We start from the raw sequence: 26,426 nt of genomic DNA, 5'->3' as shown, positions 1-26,426 counted from the left end.
TTTATTTTCACACAGTGATTATAAAAGCCAGTGTTCACTTTGTTTTTGTCTGGTATAAAACAATATGAATATTTGGAAAAACATCTCAATCCTGCTGTCAGGCGCAGTGGAGGGCCTGTTTTTTCTTCCAAAAGCAAGAAATCAGAAACTCTTTAAAAATACCAGAACATTTTCAATAAAAAATTGTTGGATTTTGCTAGAAAATATATATAAAAAAAGGTTCAACCACATTTTTTTAAATATTTCATTTGCTTCAGCATGATTAAATTTAATCTGTTTTGTCAGATATGTTGTGTAACTTTAGCAACATGCAGAAAAACACCATTGGTTTAGTTTATGGTAATCAAATCAATAAATGTTATTTGCAGAGCAAGTTTCAGCAACGAGACATTTTAAAGTTCCCTGCATCACAAAAACACAAAAATCAACAATTGCAGCATCACATTTTGTCATCATTTAGACATCAAATATGTTAATTATTGTTTCATTTATTATGTTTCTAAGCAACTCTAAGCAGCTGAGGTTTAGTCTAGATTTAAAGGAACTCGGTGCTTCAGCTGTTTTGCAGTTTTCTGGAAGTTTGTTCCAAATTTGTGGTGCATAAAAGCTGAATGCTGCTTCTCCGTGTTTGGTTCTGGTTCTGGTTCTGGGGATGCAGAGCAGAACCAGAACCAGAAGACATGAGAGGTCTGGGAGGTTGCTATGATAACAGCAGATCTTTAATGTGTTGTGTTGCTAAGCTGTTGAGTGATTTATAAACAACAGTATTTTAATGTCTGTTCTCTGAGCTACAGGGAGCCGTTATAGGGACGTTAGAACCTGGGTGATTTGCTCCAACTTCCTGGTTTTAGTCAGAACGCCAGCAGCAGCGTTCTGGTTCTGATTGATTTTTTTTTTAGTCAGACCTGTGAAGACACTGTTATCAATGCGACTAAACATAAACACATGGATGAGTTTCTCTAGATCTCACTGAGACATTAGTCCTCCAACCCTGGAGATGTTCTTCAGGTGACAGAAGGCCGACTTTGTAACTGTCTTATGTGACTCTGAAGGTCCAGGTCAGAGTCCATCACTGCTCCCAGGTTTCAGGCCTGGTCGCTGGTTTTTAAGTTGTAATAACTGAAGCTGTGACTCTAGATTGTTCCTCTTTAGGTCCAAAGATAATAACTTCAGTTTTGTTTCTGTTCGGTTGGAGAGTTTTTGGCATTTCTTAGGTCTTATTTCCTTAGACAAATAAGGCAAAACCCCTTTTATGCGGGACAAAGCAGGAAGAGTAGCATGTGACTGACTGGTTGGTGGATTTCTATTATTTACTGATGTTGGTAGTAATGGTTGTCCGGACTGGTATTGATGTTGTTTTGTCACTCTGTATTATCCCTCATTTATAGAACTGTGTTTCTTACTTTTTATTTATCTGCAGCTTTAACTCTAAACACGTCGCTTTTCTTTTTGATGCGTTGGTCCAGTTTCCCTCCATCGTTTGTTCTGCAGCAGGTGTTCAGAGAAGCTGAAGACTTTATCTGCAGACGCTCGCCCACCTGAGCGCTCCACCGTCTGACGCCTGCGATTGTCGAGCAGCAATATTGCCGTCACAGGCTGTTACAAAATGTAAAGGTCAAGTTCTGCTTTGTAGCTGCAAATTAAAATGCATTCAGACATCACATGCCTATTTATATGTCCGTAGCTGCTATCTGTGTTGTTCTTTTTCGTCAAACGCGCTTTTGTGCTTTGACTTTGCAGCGTGGATTTATTTTTCAGATGAGCTGAAGGGGAAGCGTTAACAGGTTTTTACCCTTTGGTATTAATGTCTCTGAGACATATGACAGAGCACTCTCCTAACTTTCTTCTGCCTCTATAAATTATCATGCAAACATAAATCTAGACACACATTTTAGTCGTTCAGCCTTGAAGCTGTGGGAGAAACCATAAATCCAGTCGACTGAAGTGAAACTTTCTGTGCAGTTTGTCAAAGACAGGTCACTAGTTTGACAGCTGAATCTTTTACTGTCACTCGCTTCTTGTCGTCTTCATCGCTATCGAAAGGTGACCCATTACGCTTCTTCAAACAGGTTAGAATACATCTTAAAGCTTCATAAAAAACATTTATTACATTCTTTTTACAAACCTATTATTAGATGAGATTTTAGTCTATATTCTGAGTTCCTTTCAGCTGTTTTAGGGAGTCTTGTCACTTTATATACAAACAAACTGCTGCTGGCCATGCCCTCTAACTCAACATTTGCACTCACGTGAAAATGGCTGCAAAACAATTATCAATTATATAGCCGTACATCTTTGACAAGCAGAAGTAGAGACTCCTGCACAACTAACAAGATTGCAGCAAGTGGCTTAGAATAGAGTAGAACAGAATATGCTTTATCCATTCTCAAGAGGAAATTGCTTATTTGTTGACAAGTTACTCTGTCCCAATGGTTAAATATTAGTAAATACAAATATAATAAACATTTTAAAATTTGTACAATAAATAAATAAATTTGTCTTTTCTAGCAGTAAAACCAGCTGAACTCCAAATGTGCTGGAGCTCAGGTTGCGTTTCTAGGTAACAGGCGGAACTCTAATGGTGTTGCTAGGTAACGGGCGGAACTCTAATGGGGTTGCTAGATAACGACGCAGTGCCTTCTGGTTTGTGACGTTACAGTCCAAAGGTTTTTGAAACCGTTCATTTTCCAGTCACCAAAAAACATTAATTGTCTGGGTGTGTCTGTTTGGAAGTATAAAAATGTACAAAATGTGAATTTTGCAAAATACTTCTCCTTTTACTCTAATCTATCTTCACTTTGCTCAACTGAAAGTATGATTTCTGTCCTCTTCCTCCTTAAATTCAAATTCAATTCAGTTCAAAAATACTTTATTAGCCTCAAAGGGAAATTAAATAAGGATACAGGGGAAGTACGAATAATTATATCTGTAAGTAAATTAAAATGTTTGGGAATTATGTAGCAACATATAATTATATATATATTGAATACTTGAGTCTTAATTAAAATGTAAAACTCGAACCATTAATATGATAAACAGAATGCATTTGAACATTCGCTGTACCAAAAGTTCATGCTGGATCATGATACTAATTACACATTGTTGCCTTCAGGCAGCTTGTGCAATTTTTCTGTAATGGGATGGTGTTGCTTCAGGGCAGCAGCTGCACTTATACACGTTTCCATGATTTAATTATCAATTAGATTGTATGAAGCTGTTAAAAGTTTGGATTTACTGTCCTAAGAGAGAGTGACTTTATTTTTATTAGACTGAAAAGAGTCAGAAAATGAGCTTTTCAGACACTTTCTGAGGAAAAGGCATAGAAAACTTTCCTCTTTACCTTCTAATTGGGAATAAGTGAATTAGTGTAGCCATTTGTGGTGAAGTTAAAACATAATTCAACTGAAACAACATTTAGAGTGTCTATTCCTGTTTACTTGCAAGCTGCAGCACAGCCAATTTCTACAGGAGGTTAGAAAAGTAGCATTTTAAAACTGCAGCAAAACTTTTTTAGGATGGGATCGTTTATATCTAAATTACTCTCCAAAACCAACAAATGTTGTTGGTTCGTCTGATTGGTTGAACTTACAAGACTGGAGAGCAGAAAGGCTCTAGATCACATGTGTCAAACTCAAGGCCCAGGGGCCAAATATGGCCCGCTGTAGCTTTTTATGTGGCCCTCCTAACTTCAAATTACACAAATCCTTCCAGTTTTTCACAAATCTGCAAAATTCTCACAAAATCAACAAATTCCCACATTTCTTTTTATTTTTATTGCAAATTTTTCTCAAAAGTTAATCAAAAACGTTAGGTTTAAGTGACTGCTGCCTCAGCCTTACTTGATGTCAAGCTTTAGTGATCGATACGGCGGGTAATAAAAAGTGCTCTCCTTTGTGCGTACGCATATTAATTTATATTTGGTGTTTAAACTATCAAAATAGGTATTTTAAAGTGTTTTTAGAGGAGGTTCCACTGCAGTACCAGTCATGGTTTCATGATAACAGATTTTGCTTGATGATAAATTGTCCCAGAAGTTATTGCGATAAATGATATCGTTGCTTTTAGATCAGTTTCAAGTAATAATATAATAATGCAAGAACACATTTTCTCAAATATCAATAAACCTTAAATTGTAATGAACATTTAACACTGGAAGACATTTTACGTATTCAAATTTAAATAAAACAAACGATAAAACAAATTATTAAGTCGTAGTAAACAAAATTAACCTTCAAATAAAGGGATAGATGAGACCAAATCACCTGGAAACTTTTATCATTCAGTTTTTGGAAGAAACGGAGAAAATAGAAAAACGATAAATCATGAAAATGTAAATTATTGACCGTTGTTTCAACAATAGTTTGGTTTATTGCTCATTGCGACGGGCCTGTTTCTAATACGATCCTGAAACATTATTTCAGTATTAAAGCTGCTGCTTCCAGACATGGATGGAAATGCGTTTCCACGGAGACGGCGGCGTACAAAGCGTCTCTTAATACTCTGAATGTATTGACATGATTTGGACCTCCCCTCTACACCCTCGCTCGGTGTCTGCCGGTCCCTGAAGGCGAAGGAAGCAGCAGTGCGTCCTGGGAGTTTCTGAGGAAGGAGGTTATCCGGGGTCTTGGTTGGGGTGCGCGGCGCGCCCTTATCAAAGCCCTGCTGTATTTCCAAGGAGAAGGCTGCGGAGCTGAACCTCAGCTCTCCCCATGTGGCCTTTTCATTTTTGTCCTCCTCTTCTCCCGATTTCGTCTGAGTAATGAGCCTTAGGCGAGGCTGGCTAATTAGACCTGACATCACACTATAACTCGCTCTGCTCGGCTCCCCTGGACACTCCGTACATATGCGCTCGCAAACGTAGCTGCGCTGCAAACCACACGAGCTGCCGCGCGCGCCGAGCCCACACGCGCTCAAACACCTCGCCGTGTTTCTGCGCGCGCCTGTCAGGCCTCACGCTGCACGGCTCTGAGTGTTACAGCCGCGAGCGTCCCCCTCTCTGCGCGAGGAGACGCTCAGAGAGGTGAGGACGGGGGATCGTCGGAGATCTAAACCGAGACGCAGCGTGGAATATCTCGGCGCAGGAGAGATTTTTTATTTATTTTTTGTCACCTGAAGGAGAGAAAAGAAAAAAGGGGAGGGGGATTTATTTGCTCCAAACTTCAGATCTGGTGATGCAATTATGTCTTTTGGAGACTTTTTGTCCTGGATGTCTGTCAACAAGTTGTTGAAGCTGCAGTGTAACTTTTTCATAAAGTAGGTTTTTTACATGTTTGTTAAAGTGTCACTATGTTGTGACAGTTCATGAGCAGAACTGGGTAGAAACTAGTTACACTGGAGGAGGAGAATCACTTTTAGGAGTATTTTTAATACACTGTGCTTTTTATTTGAGTAATTTTATTATAAAGTATTTCTACTCCTACATGAGTAAAATTTCAATGAATGAAAAACAAACATGTTTTAATCAAAAATTCACCAGACACAGACACGCCTGTAGTTTTTGTTCAAGTTTCGTAAGTTATTTTTATTTTCTTCTTTATTTTTTGTGTCTGATTTTGTTATTTTTTGTTACTTGGATGAATTGTTGTCTTTTTCGTACTTAAAGTACTAAAATGCTGGCCTGTCTGATGATGTAATTTTTAAATATTAAATAATTGATAGTTTGATCAGTTACAGGACTTCTTACCAAATACAATTTTATTCTAATTTGAGTAATTTTTTGGCTCCTTTTACTTCTGGGTAATTTCTGGTGATGAGACGGATAATCTGAGAAAAGATTAATCTCCTTCACATCCTCCCTGAGCTGCTACTGCTGTCTGAAGATCAACCAATCAGAGCCAGGAGGAGGGTCTTAGCGCTGTCAATCGTCCTCATGTACTTGCTGCTAAATGTGCGAAAATAAAGCAGTAAATCAATTATTGATTATGAGCTCAACGATCCCTGTTTGTATGATTTATTGTTTTTCCATTTTCTCTTTCTACCAAAAACTGGATGATGAAAGTTTTCAATTTGGTGTTTTAGTCTCAGCTAAACTTTTTTTTTTTTAAGTTTACAGAGACTTCATAATTCATTTTATTTGTTGTTTTTGTTGTTTTGTTTATTTATTTTGGATATTTAACGTTTCTTCCAGTGTTAAATGTTCATGAGAGTGTAAAGTTTGTTGATATTTGAGAAAGTGCTCTTGAATTATTATGGCATTGAATTATTGTCTCAAAACAACAAAGTTATTGTTTATAGCAATAACTTATGGGACGATTTATCGTCCAGAAAAACAGGCCTAGCTGTAAGTTTGACTTTTGAGACTTTTCACCATTTGAGGAAAATGTTGATCCCAGAGGAAAGTTGTTGTTTAAACTGGAGTTGAACTGCATCAGGATTCCCAGACATCGTCGTTATTAGGACATGCAGCTGCTGCGTTGTTCCTTTAAAACATGATGTCGGCTCCCCATTTCCTTTAAATGGCTCTGATTTATGCTCTAATGCACTGAATAATTCAAAGCAGCCCTTTAAAGCCGCCTTCCTGCTGCGTGCTATTTGATATTTATGTTGCTAGCTCTGCTGCTAATCATTGCAATTACATAAAGGATTATTGAGGATTATTTTGGAAACTGTTCTCACAGCATATTTTCCTCCTCTCTATTAAACAAGCCTCTCATCCTGAAAAATGGAAGAGAGATATTTCAGAACCGATTCTTTAAGGAACCAGATGGCTCCTATTTATTATGACATTTAAGTCGTTTTCTCAAGTTATTTTATTTTTCCTCTCTTTTTGAAAGATGCACACATCACTTTTGGTTTCAGGCGCTGCTGAAAGAACAAAATGAACAGAAAATATTCAAAAGTTGTTTTCAAAAGAAGAAGAAAGTTTATGCTCTCGGAGGGAAAGGCAAATTCAAAGCTTGTAAGATCATAAAAAAGTTTTTTGGTTCAGTGTGTGATGCGAACAGTTTGTCCAAACATTAAACAATTAAAACTTTTTTATAAGGAAATGGTCTACAGTAAATACAAGAAACTTTTATATTATTGTTGTTGTTATAGTATTATTAGCATCAATATTAGCGTTCTTATTGATACTGTAATATCTATGGTGGGCAGAGTAGCTAAAAGTTGTACTTAAGTAAGAGTCGCAATACTTCAACATATTTTTACTCCATCCATCAAGAAAATGACTCAAGAGTAAAAAAAAAAAATAGGTAAAAAGTTTACTCAGAGAAACTGATCAAATTAGTTTGTAACAAAATCTGCTGGTGAGATCCTGGTGACTTTTGGTTGAAATAAGTTTCTTCTTCACTCTGTAAAGTGTGAGAAGAAAGAAACATTTCATTGTAGAGTTTTTTATTTTAGAAATGCACAACTTTCTGTGTTTCTTTACAGAAGTTAAATTTTTGTTCTCAGGAATTGTGTTTTGGCTCAAAGTGATCAAACGGTAACAAAACAAAACTTTTCTCATTTCTGACACCTAAGTTATTTAGAATGTTTTTTTTATTTAGTTTTTGCTAAACTTTGACTGTGTTGAGGCTGAGTATTTTACATTTTTCATTTTTCTTTCCTCTGGTCTTTGGTCTCGTCTTTCAAACTAAACAGAAGAATCTGTTTCCCCTCAGTGATTTTTTTTTTCTCCCACTGGTTTCAAAATAGATTTTTTGAGTGAATAATTTATTTTTCTTTTATTATTTTCTACTCTGAAAGTTGTGCAAGGACTAAAAATCCACTAATTTCCATATTAGGGGTTGGAATTTATTTTTTTTTTTTTAAAACATCTTTTATTATTTTTCTCAAACAAATTGATCAAAACCAATGTTGATGCCAAGGAAGATTTGTTTTTATATACGAATGTGAACTAATTAATAATAGCATTAAAAAATATGTAGGATCTTAAGGTATTTTTAGAGAAAAGAGGATTTTATTTTTACCTAGTTTTGTTCATTTGCAAATGCTGCAATAGGAAGATAAAACCTGTATTTTCTGCTTATTATTAAATATATTTTTGTGAAAACTGTGCCTTTGGGGAAAAAAAAAGTTAAAATTTTCCAAACAAAAAGACAAGAGAACGGGCGATTCGTTTCAGTCCTTCTGTTTTTTTTTCTTTTTTAAATTTCTGCTGTTGTAAAAATTCACACAAAATCGACAAATCCCTGCATTTTTTTTCCCAAGCTAGTTTAAAAAAAAAACTTTTTTCAAATTTTTTGCAAAAATTGTCAGCGATATCGGGTTTAAGTGACTGCTAACTCCCACCCACAGGTGGCAGTATTTCTTATTTCTTAGGTTTTAGTAAATAGTCGATATGGTGAGTAGAAAAACTCCAATTTAACGCTATTAAAAAAAGTAAAAATATCAAATCACAGAAACGGTTATTACTCACTGAATGGGATGCATGTGTCACGCTGAGGTTGCCCAGGTCATAAACACATAAAAATAAGTCAAACTACTTTAACATTTGACTGTATTCAGCTCATTTTATTAGCTTAATCATAATATTATCCAGCTTCTGTTTAGTTTTTTTGCCATCATTTGAAAACTAACGGAACAAAGGTTCATATTTTGATCTGGTTAAACTCTAAATGGATGTTTTTGTGTTTCTGCTGCCTGGTTGAGCTCCTGCTTTTCCCCAGATTCTGAAGATGTTTTGGAAACAGACGGATGCATTTGCTGTAATCTTCCCTCTAATAAAGCAGGAAAACGGTTTTCTGGTTTCTGTTAAACTGAGAACTCAGATGCTGCTGTCTGCTTTTTTAAGTAATTCTCTTAATGTCGTGCATTAAATTTTGAGGAAGGGAGTCATTTATGTAAACAATCATGTCTAAGAGATCGGAGCGTAACACTATCTATTATGCACACAAAAGCACTCTCCATAATATCTGTGACCTCTCTGCTGCCAATGCCTGAGTATAAAAATTATTGATTTGTAAAGTAGGCAGTAAATCAGCTGGATCTCTCTGTAAAAATGCATCTTAAATGCGCCGCTGCAGATCTCTCTTCAGAATGACAATCTGGGGCGTCAAGCTTCTTAAAGGGGCGGTACTATGTAAAATCGACCTTTTTTTTTTTTAGCTTTACATGTTACATTCTTATTCCTTCATCAAAAACATGGTTGCTAACTCCCAGCTGCATAAATGTCAAGAATCTGACTTCAAAGTGCAGACGTGTCCAGCGTGAAGCTTCAGACGCGATTTAGACGCGCGAAACGCGCTCGGTGTGAACGCCGCGCTGGATTTCTCAGGGGTTCTGGTTCTGGGGATACAAAGCAGAACCAGAACCAAAGCAGCATTCAGCTTCTATGCACCACAAATCTGGAACAACCTTACAGAAAACTGCAAAACAGACGAAATACGGGCTTCCTTTAAAAACTCGCCTGGTCAGCTTTGCTTCTGAGCCATAATAAAATTGATCAACATATTTGATGACGTTAAAGATGCCACTGGACAAAATGTAACGTCTGTTTCTGGGTTCTCAGTATGCTGTGTTTATGACTTTATTTTTGAGTTTTTATGACGTAAAGCACTTAGAACTGCCTTGTTGCTGAAATATGCTTTATAAATAAACTAGATTGATTGAAAGCCTGGCGGCCCGCCAGGCTCATAATACAATACAATACAGTTTCTATAACAACTGGAGGTAAAATAGTTACTCGATTGTGCTATAAAATGGCACTTTGTGGCTGAAATCACATAACGCTGCCTCTTTCAGGCAGGAATTTGAGGATTTTAAGTGGCGTATCCAAGATCCATTGTTGTATTAGTAGTTGAGGATTATTGATTTACAATACCACCCACTCTTTCATCAGAAAGGGGTATTTAATGAGCGCATCACGCTTTCATTGATTTCTGCTTCAAAGCCGCCATCGAAACCACGGAGTGTTTCTCCTCCTTTTCAAGTCGCCTGAAACAAAAAAGAAAGCAGGAAAAGACTGGTGGGTAGCATCTGCTGCAGCCTGGGCCTGTTTAAGAAGGCTGACACATGACTGAATAATGTCCTCGTTTGTGGCTGGCGGAGCTTGTGTTTGCATTCAGTCTTTCTTCTGCAGGGGGATGACAGGTAAAGCCTTTTCCTTGCGCTTGTTTGCATCTCCTGGTTTCCTTTGTGGGTCTTTTTTGCGAGAGGAGACTCTCTTCTCTGAACGACTTCCAGGCACGGCTCAGCCACGGTCATCGCTATAGCAACTCTGCTGCCGTCAGGACTCTCCGAGATGCTGGATGTAATTAAACTGTGGCATGTAGGAGGGAAGAAATTGGAGTCTGTTTTTAAGTGAAACTAAATGTTGTAATTACATCTTATGCTGTTAAATACGTCGGGATGGGATTTAATTAGACGGAGAGGCTTCCCGCTCTGCGCTCTCCGGAGGGATCGCTCTGCAGAAGTTGAAAGCGATTTGATCCTGCTCTTCTTTCACTCACCAACCCTGAAGTGACTCTGATAGCCTGATGAAATTAATGTTTGGAAAACAAGTTGGTGGGATTTATTAAAAGTAACCATTTCTAAGCCACTTTTAGTACCACACTGTGGATCACAACGTTGTATTAAATGAGTGTGTATGAGTTGATTTTGGTCAGGGTTAGGCCTGCCACCATAACAAATATTGTTGGACGATAAATTGTGCCAGAAGTTAGTGTGATAAATAGAAATGTGCCGATCAGGTTTTTTTCCTGCCGATACCGATCACCCAGGAGGGCCGATCACCATTACCGATCACATAATTATTATTATTTTTTTAATCATAAGCACTACCAGTTACATTATGTGGAAAAAGGAACCATGAATTCACCTTAATTTAGACAAAAACTTGTTTTTAATAACTTTTTCCAAGAAGAAAACTAAACAAAACAGGCATTGTGCAAATTGTACTACTATCAATAATACTATCTTCTACAGACTGATAACGTATGGAGGCTCTGAAGAGGCAAAATAATACAAAGAGTCAAAATAAAACCTCTCAACATTGCCAAAAAATTCAAGTATAAAACTTAACATTGAAAGGCAAATACAGGATCCATTACAATAAACAATCCAGAGTTACTGAATGAAAACTTCCTGATAGCATGGCGGCTAGCTGATTACTGCTAGTTCTGAGTGGCTGTTTCTGACTGAGCGGAGTAATTATGCAGAGCAGGGAGGAGATCGATTATTTTTTTCAGAGATTATCTGTCTCATGTTAGGACAGTGAAAGTTTTAATACGTCTGTAAAATGTATTTTTTTAAGTTAGATGCTGCAGCTTTAAGCAGAGGTTCGGTGTGAGAGTCACTACCAGGTGGAGCAGAAGCGGCGCTACGTCTGTGAAATATTACTACCTGTAGCGCGTAGCAGCGGTTCAACAGCGAGAGCAGAACCAGCGTCTTACATCGCAGCTCGAAGACTTAAATAATTTTGCGGGTCATTTGTTTAGCTTTCTGACCGTCATGCTAATCCGGGTGAGTGTTTGTAGCTGTGCGCTGCTTTACCTGCTATCTGATCCTCCATATGTCTTTTTTACTGCAGTGAGCCTCGATGTAGCCAAACTCCGTCAAGTATGGCATTGTTTTTATGTCGTATTAGCTTCTTGTGTTGATGCATTTTGACGTGCTTCAATTTTCCGCCGCAACACGCAAACTTCCCCATTCACTCAGTGCGTTATTGTTCCACATCATTTAGGATTTGTTGCTGCGTGTTTGCACAGTGAAGGAAAGAGGAGACCAGCTGCACAGGCAGGCTGAGAAATGAGATGCAGGTGATCGCCATTGGCAACAAGAGCCAATGATCGCCGATCACCGATCATGCACTTTTTCACGAAAATTGCCCGATTATGATCGGTGACCGATCGATCGGCACACGTCTAGAAATGATGATGTTGTTTTGAGACCATTTTTAGATAATTTATGCAAGAACATAATCAATAATCTTTAAATCCTCATGAACATTTTACAGTGGAGCCAGAAGACATTTTAATATCCAAAATAAATAAAACGGTAAATAAAATGAAATATGAAGTCTCTGTAAACAACATTATCCTTAAAAAAAGGTTAGTTGAGATCAAAGAATCAGACTGAAGACTTTTATTATCCAGTTTTTGGTGGCAAGAGAGAAACTATAAATTATACAAATGGAAATGATTGAGCTTGTTTCAATTCACCGTGAAATTAATTGATTTATTGATTATTGTGACAGGCCACGTCAATGTTTTGCTAACAGTCAATTAAACTAAACTAGACACCCAAAACTTAAACTTTGGGTATATAATAAATGGTAAAATATACTTTAATCAAATAAATTAGGTGGATTTCATTCATTTTTTACGTAGTTAAAACGTTACAGTCAGACAGCGGAGGAGTGTGGAGGAGTCTGTCCCATCAGACTGTCAGTTCCCAAAACCACACACAAAACAACGTAATAAAAGCACAGAATTTTTTCATCTTAAACAAGTGGTATGAGCTTTTGGATTAAAAAAATGCTTATTAAGTTAAACTTTTTATGTTGATTCAATGCGAAAAATGTCGTGTTTTAATGCGTAACGTTCAGAACAATTCATTTCTGCTCAAGCAAACCTGCAAACGGAAGAGAGCAAAGTTTTGAACATCTTCACAATTGATTTCAGTGTTAGAAAAATAAAATATTTGCTAATGACATCATGTTTATTTAATGTAATTAGGTTAACAAATTTGAAATTGACAAAAAATTATACTCAAGATTAGTTTAAGGGCATTGTTTACCAATGACAAAGACAAATTCTGTTTTTCTCTCAAATTTTTTTTCTTCTCAGAATTTGTCACTTATTTTTCAGAATTCTAACTTTTTTCCAGAATTCTTTTTTCCTCTCTAGGATTCTGACTTTTTTCTCACAATTTTGACTTTTTTCCTCAGAATTGCTTAAACTCAAATCTACCAAATAAATGTGAGACAGGCTTTCAGTGTGGATAAAGTTCAGGTTTACAAATTAAATAACAAGGAAGAAATTTTAATATACTAATAACAGAATTGGCATAAACCTAATATTTGAATGTTTGGTTATTTATTTGGATTTCGACATAGATTGACTGAATTAGATTTCTTATTTTAAAATCAGACATTTTTTTTTCTCTTCCATACTCTTTGCTTCAATTATTTGGTTCAATTAAAACGTCTTCAAAGAGAAATCTGCCAACTCATTCTTATCTCCCTTATCGGTTTACCATGGAAAAATCTGGACCAAATCACTTATTCGCATGTCTTGAAATGCCAAGATGTTTTTGCTATTTAGTTTATGTACAACTAAACAAAATTCATCAAGTTATTTTAGGTTTCTGTGCTTTTATTTGTTTTTATATGTAGCAATAATTGATTCTTTCAAGGATATTGGTTTGCATAGATTTAAGTAAACACAACCTGTTTTCTTGTTCTTTAAACCCACCACAGCTGCACACACACACACACACACACACACACACACACACACACACACACACACACACACACACACACACACACACACACCGTTTGTATCGGTCAATACATCAAAATGTGACATTCAACTCGTGGACGCCTGCTCCACTTCACAGATTACTCTCCTGGCTGTGCGTAAATGACGAGGGATTGTTCAGCACTTTGTGGCCTGAGGTAGGGATGAGTCTGGAGTTCAATTTTCATAAGCGCCAAACCCTGACATCTCGCCGGGCTGCGAATGAGCGATCGCAGCCGATGGGAAGCTGCCAGGCGGCGAAGACCTGCTGTCTGCTGCACCGCTTATTTACTAAAAAATAAAAAAAGAAGGCCAGCTGGTTTATTGAGACCTTTGAAGTGCGATATAGATATTTATCAAATAACTGAGAGTAATATTCCTCTTCTTGCAGTGGAGTTGCTTAATTAAACGTGATTTACAGCTCAACCATTTGCTCTGCTGGGATGAGATGCTGGATTTACTCCAGGAAAGAGGATCCACTTTTTGGGAGATTGGTGATTGGCTGAGACCTGCATGAAGCTGATCTTATCCACAGATCTTATCAACCTCAACAAAAGCTTAAAAATCCGCCGCTGTCCTCCTCTGCTCTGCAGAGAGAGGTTTGACTAACCAGTTCATGTTTGCGTGTTTGCAGGTAACAGTCATCCCACTGTTGCCAACTCGGCAATTTTCTTGCTATATTTAGCAAAAAAAGAAAGAAAAGGAATTGGCCAAAATCGGAATCGGCAGGTCAAGTTTTTAAAGATCGGTAATCAGTCAGAAAACTGCAATCAGTGCAAACCTGCTGGAAATAGTAATTTTTTACTAGTTACTATTTATTTCCTTAAGAAACTAATTTTCTTTACTGATTTCTTATTTTTAAATTTAATTAGTTTTTTAATACTTAAAAAAACAAAACAATGCACAACCTGAAAAAAGTGAAATGCCTTTCAGCCTAATTGTATTCTACATATTCATCATCTCTCTTTAAAATTTGTTTCCATCTTTTTACTTCATGCACATCAACATAAATTTTATGAAATGTAACGATATCTGATTCGTCTTCATATTCAAGAAATTTCCAAAAATTGAACATCTTTGATTTTTGTTTTATTTGCATTTTGTTTTTATTATATTCTTTGTTTTATCTTTTGACTTATGTGTCTGGAATAAAGACATGATGATTTTGAAACTTGAAAACTTTCCAAGCTTTTTCCTAGTAAATTTCTGATTAATCTCAAACTTTCTCTTCTTTTTCTAGCAAATGTTTGACCTTTCAAACTGAAACATTTCCAAGTTTTTTTTTCTAGAAAATGTGTGAGATTAATCTCCAAATTTTCAAACTCACAAAGGTTGTAGAAAATTTCTAAGATTAATCTAAAAATGTTTTTCTGTTGGAAAGTTTCTCTTTTTTTTCCCTTTCTCTGATACGCCATCGTAAACAAGAAGCTACTTGGCTGCATGTTCTGTTAAAGCTTTTAGGGCTGACTTCACCTCATTATTCAGCATTATAATAGCCCATAATTTAATCCTTTAGGGTTTTATTATACACATAATAAAAAAGAAAAATTAATGTGCTTGTAATGTAGCAAAATAAGAAAAAAGTTTAACGGGAGTGAATTCTTTGCCAAGGCGCAGTAAAAGTTTCTCTGGTGCAGATGAGCCAGAACATAAAGAGGATGAAAGTGAAAATGAAATTCACGGTTTTTCTGCCGTTGCTTTCAAAGCGCTGCCGCATTAGTGAGGTGTTACTCCGTAATGGCTGGTATCTGCTTCAGCGCACAGCACGTATTATACGAGCAAACTTCAAATTTGAACAAAAAGATCCCGCATATGAATTTCAGCAAAAAATGAAAAGTTTACAAGGAAAAAATTAGTGCTTGCGCTGCAACTTCAATCTTAAAAAGTAGCTTATTTTTTTCCTGTCTGACTGGAATAATGAGTTAAAAGTACCTGCAGTGACTGGATCTGATGAGTTATCCAGTATCTGTGGGTTTACAGGCAAAGTTTTATGTTTCTTAAAGTATTGTGAAAGTTTGTAAACTTTCACGTAGAAACTTATTTCCCTTTTTCTGAATCTTTGCTGATGATCAGGTCAAACTTTACTCCTTCAAGAAAATGTTTGACTCCAAATCGAAGAAAAAATGTTCATGGCTCTTCTTTGGAGCTCTTGTACAGAAGAGGAAGAGGGCCGTCGGGGAGAAAACAACTAATTCAGATTTTCTTTTTTCCTTGAAATTCTGCCATTTTTTCAAAATTCTCCCCGTTTTCCCCTCAAAATTCTGTTTTTTTTTTTCTTCTTCTCAGAATTCTGGATTTTTTGTCAGAATTTTGACTTTTTTTTTCACAATTTTCTTTTTTCCTCAGAACTGTTTAAACTCAAATCTACTAAATAAATGTGGGACAGGCTTTCAGTGTGGATAAATTCAATAACAAGGAAGAAGTAGTCTTAATATGCTAACAACATAATTGGCATATTTGGTTATTTATTTGATTTCAACATAGATTGCCAGAGTTATAATTCTTATTCCCTTACTTAAAGTATTTGGTTCAATTAAAACTCTTCAAAGAGAAAACTGCCAACTCATTCTTACATATATATAAAAAAAATAAAAAATACAAGTTTGAATCCAACAACAATAAAATAATTTAAGAGCCACATTTTCAAGATTATCTGATTTCTAGAAAAGTTGCCTATGATGCTCAGGCTTATTCTCCTCAACAAACTGTTGTGTCTGACTCAAAATACAACAATAATTGAGTAAGAGATGAAAAGCTAATGATAGAAAAGGGGGAAGATGAAGCCTGAAGCTGTGAAAATGTAAGTTAAGTGCTGACCTCGGTGGCCTAATGGCTCCAAATAGCATCGGAGCGTCGGAGCAGCCAGGAGAAGAAGAGCCTCTGCTGAAGGGTAATGGGTAAAGTGGTGCTTTCAAGTTGTGAACGGGGGGGACATGGCAATGTCTGGGTGCTATTAGATGGATTAGGGACTGACCAAAGGAGGGTGAGAAGTATGGCGATGGTGTGCCATTTCTCAGTGCTGCAGGAAACCGAATCCCACCCCTGCTTGTGTCAACTTTCCTTTGTGTTCATGGAAAGGTTGGGTTTTTGTGTGTCTATTTTTTGCTGGAAATCCTACTCCCTTATGCTGTCATTTCTCTGAATATTATGAATAAATAAGCAAAAAAAAAGTCAGAAAAAGTTCTTTTTTTACACATTTCTGCCAAGAACTCTGCTCTGTGGCCACATTGTTACTAAATTATGGTGTTGCTGGTTTACCAGATGATATATTCTCTGGTAAATCTTAAACCACAGTCGGTGCTTCTGCTGCTTGTGGTTAATCGTGCAGAAGCTCATATTCAAATGTCTTGTAAATGACAATCCCACGAAGGATTATTGATTTGAACTGAATTTATAGGCTAATTATTACTGTTCGTGAGATGTTTAGTTAAATATTACACTCCAACTAGATGATGATTTAGTTATAAAACTTAAGAATTTATGTATGAGACATGGCATTAGTAAGACATAAATCCGCTCTTTTCAAACTCAAGGACGCAGCGACATATGCGTCTTATTTGCCAATTTTTCCAGGAAGAAATGTATGAGTTTAATTCTTAGAAATCCTCCAGTAAAATGGAGCTTACGTCCCAGTTCGACTGACTTCAACGTTTACAGCTAATAGACCATTCAACACATATAACTTGCTGGAGGACTCAAAGTCATCGGTTATGACCTCCTTTATAAGAATGTGGCCTTTAATTTTGGGGTATTACTACTGAAAGCACAAAGTAATGAACCAGCTGAGCTCTGACATTTGCTGCCTTTTAAGGAACTAATCAAAGTAATAGATGCCATTTAATAGAGATGATTGAAGTTTTTAAATCGAATGACTTTTATATCCCTTGGCGCCTTACTTTGACTTTGGTAGACACCTTATTCTCCCTCTTTCAACAAAAGGTTTATTTCTACTACTTATTCCTCAGTGACAGAAGCAGAACAGGAGCTATTAGAAAGACTTTAGTTGGTGAAAAGTTTGGCTGATATTTACTGTTCTAGATGGCATCAACCCGATAAACAGACAATCCTAACTTCTTAAAGGGAACTTATGCAAAATTCACATTTCATATGTTTTTTCCTTACATTTGGGTCAACCCAAGCACTTAAAAAATCTCTTCCAGCCATTTTTGGCAATAAGTTTATGTTTATTGGTGTCTAGAAAAATGAGCCGTTTCAAAAACCTCCCACCTAACCTGTAGCGCACATGTGTCAAACTCAAGGCCCGTGGGCCAAATCCGGCTCGCCGTAGCTTTTTATGTGGCCCTCTAGATTCTAGACTAAACACTAAATGTGCTTAAATATTATGTAATCAATCAAATAAATGCATTTTTATCTGTTTATTATCAAATTATATCAATCAATCCCTCCAGTTTCTTGAGAATTACTATGGAAATTCACACAAAATCAACAAATCCCCGCACTTTTTTGTGCTAATACGTAATTGGGAGTTTATTACAGATTTTTCTCAAAGACTGTCAAAAACTTTCTTACTTGTACTAAACAGCTGCCTCAACCTTAATTAATGCCAGATTATAGTCCATGATCTATACAGCGAGTAATAAAAAGTCACATTTACCATCATAAACATCATAAACAGTGCAAATATTACAAATATTTCTAAATTAGTACCACAAATACTTTGATTTTTATTGAAAAAAAATCAGAAAAAGAATGACAAAAAATCCTAGTTGGACTAAAAAGATGTTCAATAATATTTAATTTTAAGGATTCGTTTATATTTTAACATTTTGTTAACAGGTTTTATCATTCTGGTACAACTGGCCCTTTAGGAGCCTTCATGATCTTAATTTGGCTCAGAACGAAAATGAGTTTGACACCGCTGCTGTAGCGGAAACTGACCTTTACTGGTCCGATACTTAGGAAGATGAAGCATTGAACTCTGACGAGTTGAGTAAGAATAAAACTCCATATTTGATCTAAAGTAATGGGTGACCAATAACGATGAGAAGCAGCGCAAGAATGAAATGAGGTGGTTTTGTTGACCAAACAGGGAAAATGTCCTAATATAAAAGTTGGTGAAGATATTTTAAAATGTATTTTTGCCATTATACGTCCCTGGAAATCAAATAATTGGAATAGAAACCCCTGGATACACGGAGCCTGATGCAGTTCGCTTTGATCGTTTGATCATTAAAATGAATACCTTTCTGTCAAAACTGCAAAAGCTTGTAAATGCAAAATCCCAGCCATGTTTCTTTTGCATGATACTTGTTTACGGAGCAGCTTGAGGTCGAACTGGAATTAAAATCTGAGTTTTTTAGTTGCTTCAATGTTAGCAGTCGACAGGACCAAGAGATGAAACCCTTTCCCAAACCTCAAATAAGCTGTTTTTTCCTCTGGACCTCAGACAGATTGCCGGGTTATAAAGGTTTCCCAGCCGGCAGTTCTGTGGTGATTCTTTGCTCCGCTGGTGGAGATGATGATAGCAATATGTTTAAAGCTTCCAGATGTGAAATCTTAATCAAAATGAAAGCGCGCAAGATCAGTAAAACTCAATGAGGTGGAAGCCTGATCCTCGCTAAATAATCCATCTAATTTTCTCCCTGCGAGAGGCAATAGAAGCTAGCATTTATTCACCAGAGACGTCTCTTTATTCATCGATACAGCACTTGAGTGGGGCATGGAAATGAAGTGAGCTACGTTCATTGACAGAAACTGAATGAGGGGTAGATGAGAGGGCGACAGGTGCAGGACACTAGTGCCTTTGTGTCACATCCTCTTCACAAGCCTAATGGAGCTAATCACAAATTGCATTTAGCATAGTGTTATAAATACAGTTTGGCTGTTAAGTCTTGTTTTCTGTAAAAACTTCTCCTTCATCCACGCAGTTTATTTGTGTGTGTTTGATCCTGGAGTCGGTTTTCGTCGGTGTGTTTTTGCTCACGGTTCAGTCAGGCTTGGTGCTATTTGGGACACTGATGAAAGGGAACGAGGACAAAAAGTGGCTTATTCCTAACTGAAGGCATTGTCTGTGTCAATGGGCTTTCGAAGTGTTTTATCAGCAGAGCACAAAATGGTTGTGTGAAATTTGCTGTGCAGGCTTAACTGAACTGGCAGTGGAAGAACTCTTTTCTTTTCAAGATGTCTTGCTCAGGGGTGTACAATTTCCACCGTTCACACTTTGCTTGACGCGTGTTTCTTATTTGCACCGTATTGATCTGGTTCTCGTTGGGCCTTCGGTCGCAGAAGGGTTATTTAATATTTCTTCTCTCTTATAGCACAAGTCTTTGAAGTCTGATGTGATTATGTAAATATGCTATGAGAATCTGAAATGTGAGTCGTCAACTACCCACCCAGATGACAAAGAAAGGAAATGGAGAGGGGTGAAAAACTGTTTTTGGAATTTAAGAAAGCAAGTAGATATAAAAACATTAAAGAAATCACCGTAGGAAAATAAAGATTTAAGCTGGCAATAAGTTTTTAATGCAAACTAATGACGTGATGCCTAAGCCACCATTTAAAGGTGATTCCTTGAATAGTTTAGGATAGATCTATGGGCTATATTTCTTTTGACCAACATTTAGCTTTATACTTTTTAGTTTTTTGCATTTATAAATTGTGGAGTACTTATTACTTTAGACCAGTATTTAGTATTTTAATAACGGAGCAAGACTTAGAGAAATTCCTGTTAGTTTATTTAACAACCCAGAACAAGAATCAAACATGGAGAACCAACATTTAACTTTATACCTCACTAATCCACAGAAATATTGTTTATAGACTAATAATCCCCTATTGGTTTATAAATTATGGGTCACCTATTCCTATTATTAAACATGGGTAACCAATATTTAGTCTTTTACTTTAGATTTTTATTTTTGTTGCCGTTACCCTTACCTTTTTGTTTTTCTTTTGGTTTGTTGTTTGTATTTCCTTCTAATTTATAAGATATTATAAAATAATATGATCTTACCTTACCTATATAAAACATGTTCGTAAAATTTTTTTTTCTTCCACAAATTAATTGTTGGATAATGAGCTCCTTTCAGATTGAGCTGTTTCAGGACGTCTTGTCACTTTAAATTGAAATAAGCTGCTGCTGGCCACGCCCCCTAACTCAATGTTTACACAAACAAGTAAAAATGGCTGCAAACAGATGTGGAATTATACAAACACTCTTCTTTTCCGCTATTTTTTAAAATCAGCTGATGTCCTGGGTTGCTGGGTGATGGCTGGGCTTTGCTGGGGTTGCTAGGTAACGTGGCTGGGGTTGTGACATTGTGTAATGTCACAAATCAGAGTCTACATTCCGGAGGTTTCTGTAGCGGCTCATCTTTACCAAAAAACACGAACTTATTGCCACAAACTGGCTGCGTGTTTTTTTTAAGCACTCCATTGTTTTTAGACGCAGTTGAGACCCGAATTGAAGTACAGAAACATTCAAAATGTGAATTTTTCATTAGGTGTTAATCAGGGGACTGATCAACACTTTTTGTGGCAGGGATCTTAAAACAATATATATTTTTTTGTTTTAAAAATTTTTATTGTACAGGTAGTTAGGATCACTCAGGATAGGGTCACTCTAATACAAGCTTGGTTTGAGATCCCTTTTTCATTTTTGTGTAATTTGTGTGAAGACTGAGGCAGCAGGGAGATTGAAGTTGAGCCACCATTTTAAGCACCAAGAAAGGAGGTCAATGTCCACTGCTGGTGACCTAGTGTGGAAGTGGGGGAGTACAGTGCTCCACTTTCACCAGCAGTGATGTTAATTACATTTTATGATGCTGACTTCTTTTATATAAACAACATAAGTGGCTTGAAGAAAACGATTAGGCTTTGCTGTCGTATCATAAGCCTGAAGAAAATGAGCAGGTGCTTAAAGCAGAGCCCACTTAAGAGTATAATGTCATAATTTTCCCTGAAAATGCAGGGTAAAGCTGAAGTAGTGAGCTGAAGAAGCTCATCTGAAGCAGAAATACTAGCTGGAGAGTAAAAAGTAGCAGAAATTTTAGAAGGGAGATGACATTTAAAGAAATCTACAAAAGAAAAAGAAGAATTTTGAAACTAAAAGCCTGAAATTGAGGCAGAAAATGGCCAAAGCCTGATACGCTGTTGAATATTCGACTGATTCAATGACGAAAGGGAGTCGGGTGGAATTTCAGATGAACTTCAGGGTTAGGGTTAGGGCTGAGTTCTGTCTTGGCTGACAGAACTCAGCCAAGAAACAAAGTAAGTGCGGCAGTTACAAAAATAACTATAATCACCATGGCAACAGGTTACAGGGCAACCTGGGATACGCAGTCCACTTTGCCACAGGCCACAAAGTCCGCCTTCTAACCAGATACCATCTATGAAACGGCAACTAAATCTATGAAACAACTGCAACCAACCAAAATAGTTATACCAAACCATAACATCCCAAATAATAAGTCTCAAACAAATTCTCAACATCCTCCCCCCCAATAAACAACAGTTTATCTAAATTTCCAAAGGATATAGAAACTGGACTGGTCGCCGCCAAACAGTCCCGGCTGTCGTTCGGACAGCACACGATCTCACCAGTCCATCACGGCCTGGAAACAGTTCTTCAATTCTTCCCAGCTTCCAGCTCTGCCTTGGAGTCTTGTCCTCTCCAATGAGCACTACATCCCCCACCTGCAGGTTGGACGGCGTCGGGGAGTCACACCGATGCGCTGATCTTAAGTCCAACAAGTATTCCTTCCTCCATCGATTCCAGAAGTTGGTCATGAGTCTTTGCCTGTAGCGCCATCTCCGGGTCATCTCTTCCTTGGTTGCTGTTGGATGGTTAGTATCAGCTGAGAATACTCTTGGAGGCAAACCAGTCAGTCTTTGGCCCACTAAGAAGTGTGCAGGTGTCAGAGGCTGTGGCTCATCCACATCAATGTGCACGTATGTTAGAGATCTGGAATTTATTATAGCCTCTGCTTCAGCAAGAGTCGTCCACACTTCTTTAAAACTTAGTTTTGCTCTGCCGAGTACCTTTCGTAGGATTACTTTTACTGACCTGACGACTCTCTCCCAAAATCTTCCCCACCAGGATGCTCGTTCAGCAATGAACCTCCAGGTGATACCCTTCTCAGAGAAGACGTTTTGCAGCTGTGGATCTTTAATGCTCTCCCAGAGCTTCTTTAAATCCTGTTTAGCTCTCTTGAATGTCATTGCGTTATCTGAGTAGATCACTTTACACAAGCCTCTTCTTGAGATGATTCTTTTTAGAGCCAGCAGAAAGTTTTTTGTGGATAGGTCTGAAACCAGCTCTAGGTGGACTGCTCTAGTTACAGCACAGGTAAACAGTGCAACATATGATTTTCTCGTGGAGCCTTGTTCCTTTACATAGAGCGGCCCTGTAAAGTCTACACCTGTGACCTCGAATGGTGGGGATTCTGTGATTCTATTTTTTGGCAGTGGTGCAGTAGTCTGTTGTCCCACCTTGGCATTGAACTTCTTACAAAATGTGCATATTGACACAACTTTCTTGACCACTTGGCGTGCTCTCATGATCCAATATCTTTCTCTAGTTTGCACTAAAGTGTCTCGTACACCTGCATGCATCATTTTCTCATGTTGCCACTGCACTAATATTTCTGCGTATCTGTGATGACCAGGTAAAATTCATGGGTGTCTTTCTCTGTTGAAAGTTCAAGTTCAGATTGTTGCAGCCTTCCTCCAACAGAAAGCAGCTCATCTTCATCCAGAAATGGTTTCAGTTCTCGAATTTTAGAGTCGGTGTTGAGGCATTTATCTTGCTTCAGCATGTCAATTTCTGACTTGAAACATTGATTCTGAGTCACCTTTATCCAGAGTTTTTCTGCCTTTTCAAACACTTCTATTGTCAGCTCACCACTGATTTTTGCACTTGAGCGAGCTTTTGTGATAAATCTCCTTATCCAGGCTGTCCTTAGCTTGCTGTATTTTTCCAGCTCTAACATTGGTTTTAAGTACTTGGCATCTTGATTGACCAAGTGTACCGCAACCTGGTGTTTGGATCTCATTTCAGATCTCACCCCATTTTCCTGAACAAGTTCCTGGATGTTTTCTGACTGATCAGGTAATGTTAGTCTGCAAGGTCCATGCCACCACCATGTGCTCTGGATCAGCTCTTGGACAAACAACCCTCTGGTGGGAAGATCAGCTGGATTGATTTTCCTTTGGCAATGCGACCATGCCTGTGGATCAGTTAGAGACTGGATTTCTGTAACTCTGTTGGACATGAACTGCTTCCACCTACCGGCAGAGCTTCGAATCCAATGCAGCACTATCATAGAGTCTGTCCATAAATGTAACCGGGTTTGGTCTAGTTGAAGAGCTTTAACGAGCGTGTTCCCGAACCTGGCGGCTATTATGGCTCCCATTAGCTCCAGTTGTGGCAGTGTCATCCTTTTAAGTGTAGCCACCAGACTCATTATCATTTCTCCCTCCTTAGTTTTTCCTTGCAGATAGGCGACTGCACTGTAGGCTCGTTCACTTGAGTCACAAAACACATGTAACTTTACATCCTGACTGTTCAGTTGTTGCATGTYCATTTTGTGCCATCGTGGGATTGTCAATTGGTGSAGTTGAGGGAGCTCTGAACACCATTGCTGCCACTTCTTTGACAAATCAGGTGGCAGTTCTTCATCCCACTTTACTCCTCTCTCCCACATTTCTTGAAACAAGCACTTAATTCTGATGRTGAAAGGGGTCAAGAAGYCTAACGGGTCAAATATGCGAGCAGACGASTGCAGGAYGCTYCTTTTTGTGTTCTTTTTCTCCTTCAGGATGTCCATCAATCCTCTGAGATCGAACACAAAATCATCCGTTACTGGTCTCCACACTAAGCCCAGGACCTTTAGCACTGATYCACATGTCTCTGGTTGTGTGGTGCAATCCATTGAACTTCCTTGCCACATTTCTTTGAGCTCAGCCGAGTTTGTTATCCATTTACATAGCTCCATTCCTGCAGCAGACATGATGTTCTTAGTGGTAGTCACTTTGAAGGCCTCTTTCAACTCACTGGAACTTGAAATGAAGTAATCTACATAGAGAGATGAGTTGATGGTTTCCACCACTTCTGGTTATTCTGTCTGGTATTGTCTCAGATGTTTCCTTATAGTAGCTGCTAGTAAGAAGGGGCTTGATGAAGCTCCAAACACCACTCGTGTCATTCTGACCACAAGCAAATGTTCATCTTTGTCATCTGTAGGTGGTCCTGAGAACCACAGAAATCTCACTACATCACGGTCTCTCTCTGATAGCGATATTTGCAGAAATGCATTATTAATGTTTGCCATGTAGGCAAAATGATGCAGCCTGAACTTGAGCAGAACATTCATCAGGTCTGGGTTTAGATTAGGGCCTGTTATGAGACAATCATTCAGGGATGGGCTTCCCTCCTCATGAGAAGAAGCATCTAACACAACTCTTAGCTTTGTTGCCTTATCTTCTCTTATCACTGCATGGTGAGGGAGATAGTATGTCAAACTGCTTGCAGCAATTTCCTCTCTTGGCACCTTCTCAGCCATTCCTTCGTTTAAGTAGTTCTCCACTACTTCATTGTATCTGCTGTACAGCACATCTTTCCTTAGTTTTCTTTTCAAACTTGTTTTGCAATGCGGTAGTTGTCTTGGAGGGGTGGGTGAGTTTGTCGCCATGGCAACTGCACTTGGTAACGTCCATCTTTAAAGGTGGACGTTTCCTCAAACCGTTGCAACACTTCCAGATCTTCTGGGCTCTCTGGCTTCTCACTTGCGATTCCCAGGGACTCAAGGTCCCAGAATGCACGAAGCTGTTTGTCAATCTGGATGTCTTCATTGAGTTGAATGTGCATGCATGTTGTCTCTGATAAACTGGACATTACAACTGGGCTTTACAACCCTTGGACTGCCCAACCAAAGGCACTTTCAAGAGCCACCAAACTCTCAGTTAGTCTTTCTATACGGCCTGTTACTATTTGCCAGTAATAATCAGAGCCGATTAGCACAGAAAGTTCAGGTTTATCTTCTCCAGGGAAATCTGCGAGTTTCCATCTCATTGCGCACATGTTCGCCTGGAACCTTCATCATTGCTGCACAGACCTTCTGTGTCACTACTGCTTCTATTTCAATGTTCTGTCCTGTATCCCACACATTTCTCAAGCATAGCTTCACTATGTTGTGTTCAACTGGGGTGGGAGATGAAGAGCCAAATGTATGAAGCATAAGTGTCCCTTGCTTTGTGACAGGTAGCTGCAGTGCTCTCACAACATTCTCGTGCACAAAACTATATTGACTTCCTCCATCTAATAGGCAACGGACCATCTTCTTGCTTGTAGGTCCAACCGCCCATGCTTTGGCAGTTTGCAGCAGCACAGTGCTTTCATTATTAGGCTTGGTTTCCTCAGCTTGGGGAATTACAGAGGAAATAACGGTTTCCATATTGGTAGAGACTGMAGGGGCTGGGGTCTCGTTTTTATCACAAAGAGCTATGTGATGCCTGCCGCCACATGTGGCGCATGACCCACCCTTAGATCTGCAGAACCTTGCGATGCGTTTCTGTCCTAAACACACAAAGCATCTGCCAAGCTTCCTCAGTTTCTCTTTACGCGCTGACACCCCATGTTCTGGACAGTTTTCAGCCTTATGTTCAGCGCTATCACAGAAGAGGCAGGATCGAGTCTTCTGATTAGCAGTGTGGAGTGCAGCTGCCGATGCCATGCTTGGTGTCTTTTGCTTTGTGTCAGTGAATCCATATGATTTGCTGCACAATCTGGGACCAGGCAGAGTTACCTTTTGATTATATGATCTCATCATTTGCAAGGCTCTCTCTCTACTCTGAGCTTCTTTCTGTAGAAACTCCAGTACTTGATGCACCTTCCACTCACCCTGATCTCCCCTCTGATGGCTGTACTCAAGAGACGGTTCTTCTGGCATCATCTGGAGCAGTGTTGGGCATAACAGGCCCAACATATATATGTATATATATATATATATGTGTATGTATATATATATATGTGTATGTATGTGTATATATATATATATATATATA

At 38.1% G+C, this 26,426-nt stretch overlaps 3 protein-coding genes across 5 annotated transcripts in view; 1 reads left to right on the top strand and 2 right to left on the bottom strand.

Moving 5' to 3' along the window:
* drp2 (dystrophin related protein 2) overlaps positions 1-26,426 on the top strand; it is a 253,596-nt gene that overhangs the window by 25,502 nt on the left and 201,668 nt on the right. The window lies entirely within an intron of this gene.
* On the bottom strand, positions 21,591-23,059 carry LOC103471603 (uncharacterized). The gene has a single exon (XM_008420718.2). The coding sequence runs from the start codon at positions 22,977-22,979 to the stop codon at positions 21,882-21,884; it is 1,098 nt and encodes a 365-aa protein (XP_008418940.1). The 5' UTR covers positions 22,980-23,059; the 3' UTR covers positions 21,591-21,881.
* On the bottom strand, positions 23,000-24,132 carry LOC108166640 (uncharacterized). Its single transcript, XM_017307076.1, has one exon. The coding sequence runs from the start codon at positions 24,065-24,067 to the stop codon at positions 23,000-23,002; it is 1,068 nt and encodes a 355-aa protein (XP_017162565.1). The 5' UTR covers positions 24,068-24,132.

The sequence above is a fragment of the Poecilia reticulata genome, linkage group LG10 (genome assembly GCF_000633615.1).
Source record: "Poecilia reticulata strain Guanapo linkage group LG10, Guppy_female_1.0+MT, whole genome shotgun sequence".
In the NCBI taxonomy this organism is placed as follows: domain Eukaryota; kingdom Metazoa; phylum Chordata; class Actinopteri; order Cyprinodontiformes; family Poeciliidae; genus Poecilia; species Poecilia reticulata.
Note: the sequence above shows the minus strand (reverse complement) of the source record. Positions and strands in the feature narration are given on the sequence as shown.